This window comes from Manis javanica, chromosome 8 (genome assembly GCF_040802235.1).
Source record: "Manis javanica isolate MJ-LG chromosome 8, MJ_LKY, whole genome shotgun sequence".
In the NCBI taxonomy this organism is placed as follows: Eukaryota; Metazoa; Chordata; class Mammalia; order Pholidota; family Manidae; genus Manis; species Manis javanica.
Window position 1 is genome coordinate 111,831,017 of NC_133163.1, and position 16,226 is coordinate 111,847,242.

Below are 16,226 nucleotides of genomic sequence, written 5' to 3' on the forward strand. Positions count from 1 at the left end.
ATCCCTACTTTGGAGGATGAAATGATCTTGCCCCTCAAATCTCAGGGGAAATGAACTGGGGTTAAAATTCTCACAGACCCATTTTCTCTGTTAATTTAACTCACACACCCAAAGGGATTTAAGAGAACCCTCTTTTATAGCCTTTTTCTCCCCTTGGAGACCAAATACTGCTTTTTTATTCTTCTTCTTGAGCCATTGTAATCATTCTTTCTTCTTATTGAACATACTGGCCCAAACAATAAGGATGCAATATGGTGTGAGATGAGAAACCCTCATGTGAGGGGCAGCCTCGGGGGGTGGCTGACCGAGCAGCTCCGCACCATCGGTTTTGACCCACTTTTGTCCTACGTCTCCCCGCTGCAAGCCAAAGAATCAGCTTCCTGCTGAGGCTGGGTACCCTCATGGTCATAAAATGGCTGCCAGAAGCAGTCAGAGCTGTATCCATCCTTCTCCATGCCCCCACAGAGGAACTTTTGAGGCTTTTTTATGCCAAGAAGACTCCTGTAAGCATGTCTATGGCCCAGGCTGGCACTGGCCTGTCCATCCCTGGACCCTGACCAGCTTGCACTAAGGAACTTCTTAGAATAACTGCTGCATATATATGTCAACACCATTGTCCCCCACAGGCTTATCTAGGAGCCCAGAAAGCCTTAGCTGTGGATTTCCTCTTTCCTTTCCAGGCTGCATACTTGGTCGGCATCTCTGATCCAAACAGCCAGGCGGGCCACCAGGGCCTCGTGGACCCCATCCAATTTGCCCGGGCTAACCAAGCTATCCAGATGGCATGCCAGAACCTGGTGGACCCCGGCAGCAGCCCATCACAGGTAACGCGGGGCAAGGATATGAGATCTGTGAGTTCCCAGTAGGTGGGTTGTGGGAGCCTGTGAGGAATTAGTAAGGAATATGTTCTTCCAGAGCTTGCAAAGTCAGCTAAATGCAGCACAGTGGATAATGATCTAAGAGGATATTACAAGATGTTGTGGAATTGGAAATGTACAGGTGCTTTGAAATGGGGTGCCAGAAGGCAGTAGGAGTGAAGTTCTCACCATGAGGGTCAGCAGGAGTCTCCTAATTTCTTTCAGTTCAGGGAATGTACACTGAGGGCTTGTTCTCTGCTCAGCACTTAGGATCTATACAAGTAAGACCGGATCCCCTTTGTCCTTGGCTCTTACTCTGTCGGGTCAAGTTTGGTAGAGGAATGATCAGGGTATGGTGGCAGTGCCAGGGAGGCACAGAGAAGGGTGTGATGAATTCTCTGAGGGGCTGTCAGGGCTCACTCGACAGAGATGGTGGTACCAAACCAGGCCTCCAAGTTGGGCCAGAATCCATAGCACATAGACTGTATGTGTGACATTCCATGATATTCCCAAGTGGCATGGAGTCCTGTTCACTTATTTGAACAGGTTTGTGCTCAAATGACTAAGAACTGGCCTACATGGGCTAATAGAGGCAGCCTGTGAGTGGCACGTCCACCGTGAACCCTGAGATGGACATCTGTTAGGAAGGGCCCAAGTAAAGGAGGCACTAAGGGACCATCTCAACCCCCAACAGGCCTGAGAGCTGGTGTGTAAGACCTCAGTGTGCCTGAGATTCCTTACCTGTCCCATTAGGGCCCAACAGGTGTTACCAGCCTCAGCAGAGTAGATCAGGTGCATCCAGGAGAGCTATGTGGGGTAAAGCCTAGGAGATTCCTGAGCCAGACCTAGTGGGGTGCCCTGAGCCCACCTGTGGATGAGGGAAGGAGCTGGTACACCTCGATGCTTGTTTTACTCACCTAGACCTGAGCTCTCCTGCTTGCTGGCCCCTAGCTGCATGTGGCTAGAAAGGGCTTGAAATGTAGCTAGTCCAAATCATGATGGACTCTATGTGTAAACACACACTGGATTTTGAAGATTTGATCCAATAAGAAAAGATTGTGAAATCTCAGTAATATTCTTAAATTGACTATATGGGAAAATGAAATGTTTTGGGTAAATCAAATGAAATAAAATATATTATTTAAATTAATTTCTCTGGTTTCTCTACTTATTTTAATGTGGCTTCTAGGAAATTTAAAATTACACACACGGTTCACACACCATTTCTGTTGGGCAGCGCGCTGGCCTAGACCCTGGACCGTATCCCTCCTGGCTGGGGTTCCAAAGCACAGCTGACTGCACCTCCTTTAAGACTGCGGCCCAGCCCACTCCCATCACTACAGCAGCACCTCCTTTCTTTTCCTTCATTCCCTCCTCCTTAATAAATCGTACCCTGTGCTTTCTTGGGGTGACTTTGATGGTGGCAGAACTGACACATGCTCTGGGGACACAGGCCCGGAAGAAGAAGAGCCCAGGGCTCAGGTTCAGGGGGACTCCTCTGAACTTCATGTCTCTGCCCTGAAGCCAGGGGCACCCCCAACCCAGCTCCATGCTTTATAGGTTCTGTCAGCTGCCACAATCGTCGCCAAGCACACCTCGGCCTTATGCAACGCCTGCCGCATCGCCTCATCTAAGACAGCCAACCCGGTGGCCAAGAGGCACTTCGTGCAGTCAGCCAAGGAGGTCGCCAACAGCACCGCCAACCTGGTGAAGACCATCAAGGTGGGTCGCTGAGCTGAGGCCTCAGCCACCCCTGTAACACCTACTGCAGAGGGGAAGGAAGTACCGTGTTTAAGCTCAGCTCTCCTAAGGCATGTCTAGTGAAGTCTGACTTCTAATCGGGTCTCATGATTTAAATCACTGAGGAGTCCTTACTAAGGGAGATATTTATCTTGGAAGAACCAACAGCCTTGGTCTTTACTAACCTTTTAGTAGAGAGTGGGGGTGCACCCCAAATTCTGTACATGAGAAGCTTAGGGGCAGAATTCTGTTTAGAAGGGTTTGGCTAGACAGCATCTCTTGGCACTATGTTTTAGTAGCAAACACCTTGTGTTTGTGTGTGTGCTGCTTAAACTGTTTGCTTCTGAGGGGTGGGTTTGAGAGGGTTAGCAGAGGGCTCTGCTGCTGTTGCTTGATCAGTTGGACCAAGAAAGGTGGAGGGAGAAAGGAATGGGAAATTGTGGGAAATCACTTTAAGTTTTGTTTTAATGAGTTTAATCTACAATATTCTGATAATAATTGTTTAAATGTTTAAAACAGAGCTTTCCATGCTTATACCACATGCGTCTTTGTGTTAAAGCCCATAGGTTGCAGGGGAGGCAGGGGCAGGGTGCCCTTGGGAGGAGGGAGTTGCAGTAGCTAAGCTGTGATGCTTGCAGGTGGGTGACAGAAACCAGAGACCCAGTCTGCCCCAAGCAGGGACCAAGCAGGCAGCAGACCTGGTGGAAAACAGCCTCAGCCGGACAGCCAGCCACAGGCAAAGGGCCAGAGCCTGCCTCCCAGCCCCTGAGGAGATTGTTGTGGAAGGCAAGCTACCACTACCAGTTCTGTGGAAACCTGGATCTGTCAAAGGGAAAGACATTGGAGGGGTAGCGTTTTATTTAAGGATCTTCCCATTCATTGAGGTAGGATGGTCTGGTTTGTTGCTGGGCAAGTCCTGGAGTGATGGGACTTAGCCCCGTTCTCTCCAGAGGATGTACAACCATACACCTTATTTTCCATGTGCTGCACAAACTCAAGTTGATCATGTGGAGACATTACGCACTAGGCTGAGCCAAGCAGAGGCAAAGGAGAGAAGATGCAGCCCAGCAGCCGCTGGAGGCTGGCAGGCGAGGGCGTGGGGCAGTTATCCAGTCAGCAGTTTCTTAGCTGTTCAAACAAAGAGACAAAAAAAATAAAAACACAAATAAAAACCTGGCTATTGAAAGACAGTAATAAGATAGGTAAAAAATGAATTAATCAATTAAAGCCAGTGCCCAGGTGCCCCTAGGATCCTGGTGGCAGCTTACCTTAATAACCATCATAGTTCATGATATTAGAAATTAATAAAACTTACATTTTTTTAATGTTTAGTTTGTACAAAGCCTGTTCCAAGTGTTCTGTGTGTGTGTGACTCATTCAGTCCACACACCCATCCTGTGCTTGCCATCCCCATTTTATAGTCAGGACAGTAAAGTACAAGGAGGTTACGTATTTCCCAAGGTGACTCAGCCAGGAGGTGATGAATGGGATTCAAACCCAGACCCCAGAGCCGCTGCTCCTCCATGGCATCGTGCTCTTGCCCCTGGCATTCCATTCCAGTCTTTAGCATGGAGAGACTGATCCATCTCACCAACCTGGGAAGAAATACCTTGATGTGTTTACAGAGCTTGTGTGCAAGTCTGGAGAGACAGGGATGGAAAGAGCAATAGAGCTGAAAGCTGGGGGGACATCTTATATAATCAGCTCATTTTTTTCTTCAATGTGGCCATTTTCTGATCATTAAAACACAGACCGGATGAAGCAAGGGGGGGAAAGAAAGGAAAGAAACTGTAGAAATTCCTGGAAACCTTTCTTCTCTGCCCCCTCCTTCGTTTCTTGACCTATGTCTGTATAAAACATCTCTGTTAAGATCTCATCTTCTTTCAGATTCTCCTCACAGTGTCAAACCCTCTTTGCAATTCCCTGTAGCACATGAGCTCTTGTGATGGGCTAAAAGCTGCACAGAAACATCAGAGGAGGGTTGCAGGGTGAATGTGATGTGGAGAAGATGAAGGCCTGGGCTCCTGTGAGCATCCGGGCAGTCGGCAACAATGCGCAAGGACCAGAACTGAAACTGTTGCCCCTCAACCTGCCTAAATGTGCTTGGCTTTTCACTTCCCCTGGGGTGGCAGGGTTTGCTAGGGGCCATGAGCTTTGTTTTTAATTTACTAATAGGAAAATGGTAAAGGTCATTTTACTGTAGCATGCCACACTATATACTGAGTAGATTTACTGTTTTAGAGAGTGACTAAGAATCCTGTCAAATAGCAAAAACACATACAAATTTTAATTCCCTAAATGCTTAAGACAGCTGCCTGTAAGTTTTACACTTTCTAGTGTTTTATTGTGTTTTTTTTTAAATAATGAGGATGCACTGAAGCCTAAATCTCAGCTGCCACACTCACAAAGAAAGGAGGGGAGCCCAGGTGGAAGAACAGGGAGTGCAGGGAGCAGATCACTTTGCAGTGGGTTATCAGCACCCATTAGAATGTATGACAGGCATCTTAATTCACTACTGAAAGCATTCTTTCAATTCCAAAGCTTGGCCCTGCAAGAATAAATACCTTTATCCTACTTCTCACCAGGGGTTACTCTAAATGCCAGACGCGTTAGAAGCACAAGGACCCCTAATCATGGATATTGTCTACTGCTCAGCGCATATACAGTTGCCTGCTTTTCTTTTTCCACTCAGCTTATCACCGTGTCTCACATCAGATGTGTGGAATGGAATGTTATTTTAAATGCGCAGTCCCTCAGGCCTGGGTGCCAAGTAGAAATTGTGCAACAGCAGCTTTTATTTTTCTGAGAAGCTAGAGTGTAGCCTTCCCTCTCACAGCAAAGTTGAAGCTTAGGGTTTTGCAATTAAGCATTTCCAGTACATACGAAAGACACCAGATTCAGCTCTCATTAACGGATTTGACTTGGCTGTAAGTATCTGGGTTATCCTTATGTTTGGATTGATGAAGTAGGTTTCTTCAGAAGAAAAAGAATGAAGAAGACACCTCGTAGGCTTCTCTTACTCCTTGTTCTTGGTGCCTCTGTCTAAGGTCAGTAGGATAGAAGGGAGCCAGGGGCCCTGGGTTCTGGTTTGAGGCATGACCTTGGCATAGACATCACTTTCTAGGTTGGTTTTATCATCTGGAACATTGGGGATTTGGGATTAAGTGATCTTGAGGTCCTCTCTGACCAAAGTCCATGAATCTTTGATTCTCGTGCACTTGCAGAATTATTTCTTCCAGATCTCTGTGCAATTTTGCTAAGTAAGAATATTTAGAGGAGACCTGACCCAGGGGTCAAGAATGCCCTTGCCCTGATGGGGCCTGGGCCTTCAGCTAAGTGAATTTACCCTTTCATTGTATGGCTGGCGTACTAGACATTCTGTGACGGGACAACCGCATGAGAACTGTCATGCCTGCGTAAAACTCCCCAGCAGATTTGAGTATTCAGTATACTGGGGTGGCTCAGCTGTCCCCAGAGTGGAAGCAGCATTCAGAAGTGAAGCAGTATCTATGTAAACCATCCATTCTGATGTTAAATTCTCCTTTGAAAGAAAGAGTCTTTCCTTTTTGAAAATGAAAACAAGTGGTTAATGTGGCTTGGCGTCCTATTTCACGTTATTCAACATCCAGTCCTATGGACAGCAATGAGCTACATGCTATGTGGTTTTAGGGCCCATGCTCAAAAAAAGTCCTTTCTTCATCCTATTAGTGCAACTTATGAAACTGCACACTTAGAAGACCATTCCTTGGGATTTACCTTGGGTAATCAGCTTTTCGTTTTGAAAAAGCTCAACTAAGGGTTGGAGGCTTGATCAGATGCCAGCCTTCCTAACAGGCCCAGAGGGTTGTAGAAAATAGAAAAAGGGGTGGGAAGAGTAGAAAGGTAAGGAGGAGGAGAATGTGCACCACCTGTGGGGGGCTTGGCATCTTCCTTTGAGCTAGAAGGCTATAGCATCCCAACTGTAGGGGGCGTGATTGCCCCAGTGCAGCTTGGATTCGGGTTCCTCTAATGAACGAGTCTGCCCCTGCCATCTGCCTGCTTCACTGGCTTGCCTGTGCTGGGGCCACTTCTGTCAGGTTCCTGCTGTGTGGCCCCGCTCTGTCTCCCTATGTATTCCCAAGTCACTCTGAAGCCTGGTAGGACCTGACCTCAAGGAGTCAATGATGTCAATAGCACAAGATTAGAGGGCCAAGACATTTCACTGGATACATTGCCAGCGCCCAGCGCCGCACAGGGAACAGATGCTAACTCAACATTAGTTGAGTACCTGAAAGGCCCTTAGAACTGAGGCCATAGCTGAGCAAGAAGTAGCAGGCATGCAGCGTTTCCACTGGGCCTGGAAGAATGGCAGAATCGCGAGGTTAGGGTAGAGGTCAGCCCCTGTCTGGTGGGGAAAGCAAGAGCACAGGCAAGCCACGCATTGTATCAGCCCAGAGAGTAAATTAGCCAGGCTCCTGGGAATTCCAATGAACATGTTAGCATGGTGGATGTGTAATTATTGTCCCAAGCTGCCAAGGCTTGATTGGAATGTAGTTGTTATTCAGAAATAGCCTTTAAAACTGCGGTGCCTGCCTACTCTTGCAGTATCAAAAAATAGAAATGCTCGCATCTCATATCTGGTTTGTTTCATAATGTTCGTGCCTCTGGTTTTTTTGTTCCCTATCTAAATTGGCTTTTTATGTTGCTCAAAATGGTTAAACATGTTAAGGTCATTTAACAAGGAAATTTACATTCTTCTACAAACATAACTGCCTTCTCATATGGAGCCCTTTGTTGGAAGGCAGGGGTGCTGTCACCGGGCCACAGGCTGTTGCTTTGAACGGTCTTGTTCCTGAGGAGGTTACCCTGGAAAGTGTTGACCCTTTGTGAGGCAGCCTGCACAGGTCACAGGCTGCGTTCCTGGATTCTCAGCCATCTGGATCATTAATAAGCAATGTGACTGATCATTCAATGCCAGTGTCTCACCTGCTCCTAATTTTTAAAAAAGAAAACTGGAGCATAAGATAGACAAAAAGCACACACGTGTGAGAGCTCAGTGAATTTTCTCAAGTTGAATACAGCAAGGTGAGCGCAGCCAGGTCAAGAAACAGAATGTGGCCAGCCCCCAGAAGCTGCTTTGGGCTCCTTCAGGCTTACCTGCTCTGAAGAGTGACCTTGGCTGCTAACAGTCTACATTAATTTCACCTGTTTTTGTACATTGCACAAATGGAATCACATAGTAGATCCTTTTGTGTCTGGTCTCCTTGACTATGACGTTGGGGGTAGTTCTAGTCCATTCCCTCCCACTGGATTCTGTTTTACTTATTTCAGAATGGCAGGTATGGAAGCCCTATCACCATCAGTCATTCAGGGACATCCAGGTCAAACTTAGAAAAAGTGACGTGCCACCCAATGTTTAGTATTTTTAGTTGGGAAGGACTAGACTGGAGCAGAGTGAAAATGGAGAGGAAGAGCCGAGGGTTAGAAATGGTTCAGCTGCAAGTCTGGCAATATGGCTCATGGGGAGTGAAGGGCAGGGTGCTCTTTGAATCTGTGTCTGCCTCATGGGAGCGGGAGGTTGATGGACTGTGAGGTCAGCCGCCCTCTGAGCTACATGTTCAGCTTTATTTCTTATAATGACAAATGAGGCCCTCAGCTTGATGGCAGAGATCTCTCCAATTAGTTCTTATTCATTGTTTATGAGTTCACCAAATATTTCCAGTATCCAAGTAAACCACCTTTTCTTGCTGGAAGGTGATTACTGGGGCCCGTGGGTGGTTTGTGCTTCTCAGTGGGGTGGCCTCCATGTTTCTCCCATCAGGCCCTAGATGGGGATTTCTCTGAAGACAATCGCAATAAATGTCGCGTTGCCACCGCACCCTTGATCGAGGCTGTGGAGAACCTGACAGCATTCGCATCCAACCCTGAGTTCGTCAGCATTCCCGCCCAGATCAGCTCTGAGGTAGGGAGTCGTTGCAGCAAAGGGAATCGGCATCTTTGGCTAGATTTGTGTGGCACTGATGAGCATGAACAGTTAAGAATTCCAAAGCCCTCTCTGTCTCTGGGTAGGGAACTGCTATTGTCGGAGACGAAGCAGGCACAGAGTTAATGAAACTCAATGTCTGCACATCCCTTAGAGGTGATATCTTAGCTTTGTATGTGGAGAACAATCTCAGCATAGAGGTTTGGAGATGATTCTTTCTTTGTATGGGTCACATTCAAAACTGATATTTAAGAATTGGCCATGGACCCAAGTCTTCCCCATTCAGACCCTCTGTGAGCCAGCCTCCAAGGTTCCTATGCTCTGTGTCTCCTTCCAAAGAGCAGACGTGGTAACTTGGTAAAAGCATAGGACTTGCCAGGGCCCAATTCATTCACTCAGTGCATGCACCCTGCTCTTGACCCTTCTGCTCCTTGGTCCCAGGGCTCCCAGGCACAGGAACCAATCCTGGTCTCAGCCAAGACCATGCTGGAGAGCTCATCGTACCTCATCCGCACTGCACGCTCGCTGGCCATCAACCCCAAAGACCCACCCACCTGGTCTGTGCTAGCCGGACATTCCCACACTGTGTCGGACTCCATCAAGAGTCTCATCACATCTATCAGGTTAGTTTCTCCTCCAGAAATTGCTGGGGGCCCACATCAGAACAGAGCAGGGGCAATAAGCCCATCAGAACTTTAATTTAGTAGCAATGTGGTTGGTCATTATCATCTTTTTCTTTATCTCTTTGGGACCAGTGGTAGCACTGGTCACAACAATGGCTAAGCACTTATGGTATGTTGGCCACGCTTCCAAGCCTCTTACCTGTATTACCTTATTGGATCATCATGACAACCTTGTAAGGTAGATGCTGCCATTGCTGTCTTTTTACTGATGAGATAATTCAGGCAGAAAGGACTTAGGTAACATCCCCGAGGTCATCCCCAGGCTTGGTAGTGGTAGTCCCAGTCTTCCTAACCTAATTTCCTAGACCTAAGGGTGCCTATACCTTATGTCTGGCACCACCATTTATGTAGCAGGATTTGGAATCACTTTATTTTGCTCATAAGACAAAAAAATATTCTAGCCCTCACCCCCACCCCCACCCCCAGCAACTCTGGGCATCTCTGATCTCTTTGGTGATAGCAGTAACCTGAAAAAAATGTCCCCTGAGCAGATAAAACATTTCTGAAGTTGACCAAAGGTCATCCCCCACAGCACGGAGCACATGCCTTAGTTATATTTTGTTTTTTAATTGCTTTTGAAACTCAGGGTGACAGCTAATTTTTGTAATGTCTTACAAGGAAAAATCCTTGTAAATATTTTAATTCCTACCACAGCCTGGGATTTTGTGAATAGTATGCTATGTAGAGAGCATAATATGTTTGCCCTGGAAATAGCACTGACCTTTTTTTTTTTTCCTAATAAGGGAATAGAGAAAGTCCAAATTGTTTCATTTTCAGTTGCTGGGCTTCAGCCTGACATGGAGGGCAGCACCATATCCTTCCCTCCAAAAATAAGTAGAGTTAGCCCAAGTGTTAAATTAAGAAGTACGTGGACTTTGCATAGAGGCATTGCCCAGCAAGGGTCAGAGATTAACTCCTTAAATAAAACAATTGAGTGTGGTGGAGAGTAGACAGGGCTCCTGGCCCACCAGTGCAGGAGTGGGCTCTGGAACTTGAGCCCCATGGAAACTCTTTGACTCACCCTGTCCTTCCAGGGACAAGGCCCCTGGACAGAGAGAGTGTGACTACTCCATCGATGGCATCAACCGGTGCATCCGGGACATCGAGCAGGCCTCGCTGGCAGCCGTCAGCCAGAGCTTGGCCACCAGGGACGACATCTCTGTGGAGGTATGCGGGGGCTCTGTGGCCAGCTCAGAAGCCTCTCCAAGTGCTGAAGCATCAGGCTTCAGGGGATGAGGGCATGGGACCAATGTGTTTTGGATGCTGGGGTTTCATCACTGAACCACCTTCCCCTGGAACCAACCCGGGAAGCATTTGGAAGGGGTAAGACAAATGCTGAGGAGATAATGGTGGTTTGGTGAAGGAACCACATGTACTGCTGGGGGTCGAAAGTTCAAATATGGCAAAAGTTTGAGGGAAAATTATCAGTGTCAGATAAGTGTCAAGAAGGTGGAGTTACCATATTCAGTTTAACAATCAGTAGAGCGGACTGCAGCAGACAAGTAAAATTTGAAAGTTTCTTTGTCATATTTCGTCAATGAACTTTTTGACTAAAGGGCAAATTTAACATTAAACTCTATGCATTTGATCCACTCAGAGATAAAGAATTCTGTTCTGAGTTACTCAGTATCTAGTATTGGGGTACCTTTGGTACTCTATTATTAATTCAGAGCCAGTTTGCCCTCTCTCGCCAGTTTTTCCAAAATTTAGAGTAGAATTTTTCTACTTTGCTCCGTTGAGGTTTTTTTTCAACTACCTGTCTGAAGGCTCCTGATGCATACTTACTTCTCTGTTGAAAATGCCTGATACTCAGAAGGTGCTTAATAAATATGTACAGTCTGTTTACCGATGTTTTCCTTACCGCCACTGGATTCGTCAACAATGAACTTTGGCCCCTTTCTCTAAGCAGTGGGCCCAGAGTTGATCCTGCTCATGTTTATTAATAGAGCTATCGATTTCACTCCACTTTTGCCCGCCACCCACCCCCCCACCATTTCCAAGGAAAGAAAGAAGGAATAAGTATTCTCATCCTGTGAAGTATGTTAGGATTAATGTTAACCTATTGTTAAAGTAGACATGCATGTGGAAGTGTGTGCAGCTTGAGGAATTACCACTAATTGCATACCCTTTAACTAGCACCCTGATCAAGAAAACAAAGATGACCAACAGCACCTCAGATCCCCCCTCGCACCCGCCTCCTTTTACCAGCCCTCCCCAAGCCTTTGCTCTGTCTTGACTTCCTCCCTAGGATGAAATTCCTTCCTCTTTAACCTTGAGGGCTCCCCATTGTACCCTACTTAACAGCCCATCTGTAATAGACAACATTGCTGGAATAGTCTTACATTCTTGTCTATAATCAGATTATGAATAGGAAGATAGTAATTGGCTAAAGACATCCTAGGAAGTGTGGAGATTTCCCTCTACCTGCCTCCATCTCTCTCTTTTCTTTTGTTTTCAAGTTAGCACCTTAGGTTGCGCCTCTCATTGACTAAACTCTGCTCAAGCTCCCTGCCTGTGTGCAGCCCTGCTCAGTGGGAAGGCAGCACAGGCCAGAGTCTTGTCTGATGAGTGGGGTGTTATCAGTCTGTCAGGAATCTGCACCTGCAAACCTCAAATGCCCAGTGTTCTGATCTGTTAATCCTGAATCTATCAAATGTAGGTCCTGCAGGAGTGAGGATTCCTGCAAAGGAATTTTGAGAACAGTTTCCACCTTGGAATTCTCCCCCTCCCTCATACCCAGCATCACAGAGATTCCCCTACCCATCTCCTCACAGCGTGAGTTCAGTGTCTTGGGATGGACAGAGTAAACTCGCTCAGACCTGAGTAGACATGCCTCAAGTGTGCCATTTTCAGTATTTATATCCATGCCACCATCGTCTGAAAGAACTGAGCGTCTGAGCTGAGCTCAGTGGGGATGACACCTGGCATTTCCACAGTGTACTGTCTGGGAAATAGTCCTGTTTTCAGAGAGCTGATCTCATTTTTACATCACCCTCCTCTCCCCTCCCCCCTTAAGGGATTCTTAGTTTTGCAGACACAGCAACTTTGATGTTCCCTCAGACCCCACCACTAGCCATCTCCATTCAGACAGAGTTCTCTTCCCTTCTGGGAAAGCCACAGCTGTCCCCCATCTCCAGTGCTTATGTGGAATAACCCAAAATAAAGACTCTATCAGTGGCATCACTTATCTCTGTAATTGGCAGGAGTGAGAAGCCAGTAGGAAAGGTGTTCCTCAGGCCTGTCTGTGTCACTCATGGGTGGAAAGGGGGAGGCGAGAAAGCAGGGGCTGCCTCCCCAGGGGAACGGGGAGCCCCTGGGTGGGCAGGGTGGCGTACCCAGGCATGTTGATACCCATTCTTGTTGTCTCCCTTGTCTTCCGCACGGGCCTTTTTAAATTGGTGCAGTACATGGCCAGCAGTCATGGGGTGAAATTGGCAGCTCTTCTCTCTCATCAGGCCCTACAGGAGCAGCTGACGTCGGTGGTCCAGGAAATCGGGCACCTCATCGATCCCATTGCCACAGCAGCCCGGGGAGAGGCAGCTCAGCTGGGACATAAGGTAATGTGCTCGGGCGGATCCTGCTGTGTGCATGAGAGGGGGTGGACAGGTTTTCATTGATTTCACTGTTCCCAAATGCCTGGCGCCTGGATCTAATGCTGGCTTAAACTGCAGAAAATAGCACTAAAGCTCCTCTGGCATTTTCCCCCAAAATGACCATTTGGGAATCTGTTTTCACCTGGAGTTGAGATGAAAACTGGAATGCAATTTGTCTGGTTGTGGTCAAACTTTTCAGCCAGCAAGGCCATTTACAGGCACCTTTTGCTCTTGACCTTCACTGAGATGAGCCAGAGACTGAAGTTGGCATTCCTAGCCTGAGGTCTGCTGTCTTTTGTCCCGGGCTGGCTGGCCTCCTTTCTGATGTGTTTAAGGGTACATTGTCTTTCATGGCATCCATGAGTTTTTCATCCACATTTTCAGCCGTAAGGAAGCAGAGCTGACTTGCAAACTTCACTCTGAGCAGCTGAAGCCTCCCTTCGTGGCCACCCCAGAGGGGCCCTTCCACTGAGTTCATACCCACAGGGTTGTCACTGCTGAAGATGCTTTGCCTCTTTAGGGTTCGTTTTGCAAATCCTTCAGGGATCCTTGCCTTGTCAAGTAGACTGTGCCTCAGCAGGGAGAGGGCTGAGATTGAATTTTTAGCACCCTTTGGGGTCTCCTAGCATTTGTCAGTGCAGCCATCGGTATCGATGTGCATATCAAGAAATCAGTAGCCAAAATATTCTCTGCTGGTGTTGATTGTGGAAAATCAATAGTCTTGCTTTTTTCAAATTACAGGACAGCTTAAGAGCCTATTAAGCTTTCTGCCGCTGCTTCCTGTTTTTGAGATTTAAAATGGCCCATGTCTCTGCCTTTTCAAGTTTGGCAAATTTCATTTCTCAGCTGAATTCCTTTATCACCGGTAAAGTGCTTGTCCGCCTGTGTGCAGGTCGGGGGACTGGCCTGGGGGCCGGAACAGGGCAGGCTGGTGGGTGGGGGCCGCTGTCTGGGCACCCCCGCAGGGAAACAGCTGGCAGAGAAATCGGACTTTGTTTCAGCGTAGCTAGTTTTGATTCCAGTAGGAATTTCGTAAGAAAATACTTCTAGACTTCTGGGCAACACCTTTGTCTCTGCAGGTATGTTATTAACTCCCATGTCAGTGGGTGGCATCAAAAGGAAAATAATTATGTCACTTGAGTTAGCAATTTACTCTTCACCCTTTGGCTAAACCAGCCTCACTTTCTGAAAGGAAGCTGTGGACAAAAGCAGCCCAGGGGCCCTCTCTGCAGAGCAGTCAGGGCCTGAGAACTGATATCCACATGGTTCAAATGCCTTGTGGCTCAGGTGGGGTCTGTGGTCAGCCCGAATCAGCAGCCTCGGCACCACTTGGGAGTGGTAAGTGCAGATTCTCAGACCCCACCTGCATTAGTTTCCCACTCTTACTGTAACAAATTAGTACAAACTGAGTGACTTAAAACAACAAATTGAACCTCTCTCAGTTCTGGAGACCAAAATCAATGTGTTGGCAGGGCCAGCCTGTGTTTGGAGGCTCTCAAGAAGAATCTGTTCTGTGGCTCTTGGCATTCCCTGACTACGTCTGCCCATCTCTGCCTCCATGCTCGCATTGTCTCCTGCTCTTCTGTGTGTCTTTCCCTCCTTCTGTCTTGTTCAAGGATACTTTTTACCAGATTTAGAGCCCACCCAAGTAATCCAGGATGATGTCATCTTAAGATCTCTGAATATATCTGCAAAGACCCTTTTTTGCTAGTAAGATCACATTCACAGGGTTCTAGGGATTTGCCCAGGGACATGCCTTTTTCAGGGCGACTATTCCACCCACCATGCCCTAGGCCCGGGGAATTAATGTCACATGCCAATACCCAAAACTGTTGTTTTAACTTGTGTACTAACCCAGATGAAGATGTTTCCTATTTTGTCATGTTAGAAGGTGTTAGAGGCCTTGCTAGACTCCCAAAATACAGGAGAAAGTATATCCCTTTGAAACCTTTGCCCACAATCTGTGAAGAATAATGACACTGCCATTTATTGAGTGCATACTACCTGATGGGCATTATATGAAGTGCTTTTATGTATGCTAACTTAACCCTCCTAAACCATCTTAAGATCTTAGTGCTATGATTAATCCCCATTTCACAGAGGAAGAAACTGAAGTTTTATAGTAATAGGAAGCAATTAGCCTGAGATTTCTCAATAAGGAATTGACAGGGAGGATTCAAATCCATTGAGGGTAAAACTAAAGCCTACTCACTCCATCCCCCAGCCAGCTGCCTCCATGAGGAAGTGGAGTGCCAGTTTAGTTGGTGTAATTATTCTCAGCACACAGCCAGCCTTGACATTTTACAGTTGCATTGATAAAATGTGCTTTTAAATTCATCAAGCCCATCTAGAAAACGTGAGATTCTTATTCATTAAACATTATGATGCCTGTAGTACAAGTAGGACCCATCATGAGCCCTGACCCCCTGATGACCCATCAGTGCACTGTTCCCTTTGTTTGTGACCCCAGTGCCCTTCCTGTGGAAGAGGATGAACTCCACTGCAAATATGTAGAGCTGCCACCTGGGGCTGTGCAGGCTGGGCCTTACACAAAGGTGTGTGAGCAATGCAGGGAGTGCAGACTGCAGTCAGCCCATTCGTGGGCCTTGGCGCCAATCGTGTGCCTGGGGAATGGGGAGCCCCTTTAAAATTCATACAAAGTACTGTAGGGACCAGCAGCAGCCCTACTCAGGTGCTTTGAAACCTATCTGTGAAGTGTGATGGGGGATAAAAAAAGTAAAAGTATGTGTATTGCTGGCCAATAGTCATATCTCACTATCAGCTCTGATGAACTTTAATATTTTAGATCCATCCCCCACCTGCCCAAACCACCGTCACCCCCACAAGCCTCCTCCCCCTGCTGTGCTTCTGACCCACAGCGCTTCTGATCTCGGCTGCTCATGGGATGCGGCCTTTCTGCCTGCATCCCACACACTCCTCCTTCCTCCATGTGATGGGAAGCATCCTTAAGGGATTGCTGGCTAGAGGGTTGAACTTAAATATACTTGAGAGCAATCATTTTGTAATTATTAAATAGTAATCACCACACAAAATGAGGAGTTGGACTGAAAGGTATGATCAGTATGTCTTGCCAATGTGTTTCAGCCCCGGGCAAGTTTTCTATGGATTCAATGTGACCAAAGAAATTGACAGCAAAAACGTTCTTTGGGGTGAGAGTTTATTACCCGGCTTGTTCTCCCGGCGGTAGGTCGAGCACTAGCATCTCTGCCTCCGCCCAGAGCACCCGGCCGAGCTCTCTATATAGTGCAGTAATAGCTTATTGCCTAAAGGTGTGGAAGCAGCAGCCTAGCAACAGGCCAGTTATATCATCAGGTGGGTTAAGTTCAGTGAGGATCTTGGCCATAGGAACCCCAACTTCCCACACTCCACC

At 47.1% G+C, this 16,226-nt stretch overlaps 1 protein-coding gene across 9 annotated transcripts in view; it reads left to right on the forward strand.

The window, feature by feature from the left end:
* The window catches only part of TLN2 (talin 2), a 440,089-nt gene that overhangs the window by 354,009 nt on the left and 69,854 nt on the right, over nt 1-16,226 (forward strand). For all 9 annotated transcript variants that reach the window (XM_073211939.1, XM_073211935.1, XM_073211941.1 and 6 more), the window contains 6 exons: nt 681-824; nt 2,418-2,579; nt 8,398-8,538; nt 9,001-9,182; nt 10,277-10,409; nt 12,698-12,799. In XM_073211939.1, the coding sequence (XP_073068040.1) occupies nt 681-824; nt 2,418-2,579; nt 8,398-8,538; nt 9,001-9,182; nt 10,277-10,409; nt 12,698-12,799 (864 nt within the window). The remainder of the gene's footprint in view (nt 1-680; nt 825-2,417; nt 2,580-8,397; nt 8,539-9,000; nt 9,183-10,276; nt 10,410-12,697; nt 12,800-16,226) is intronic.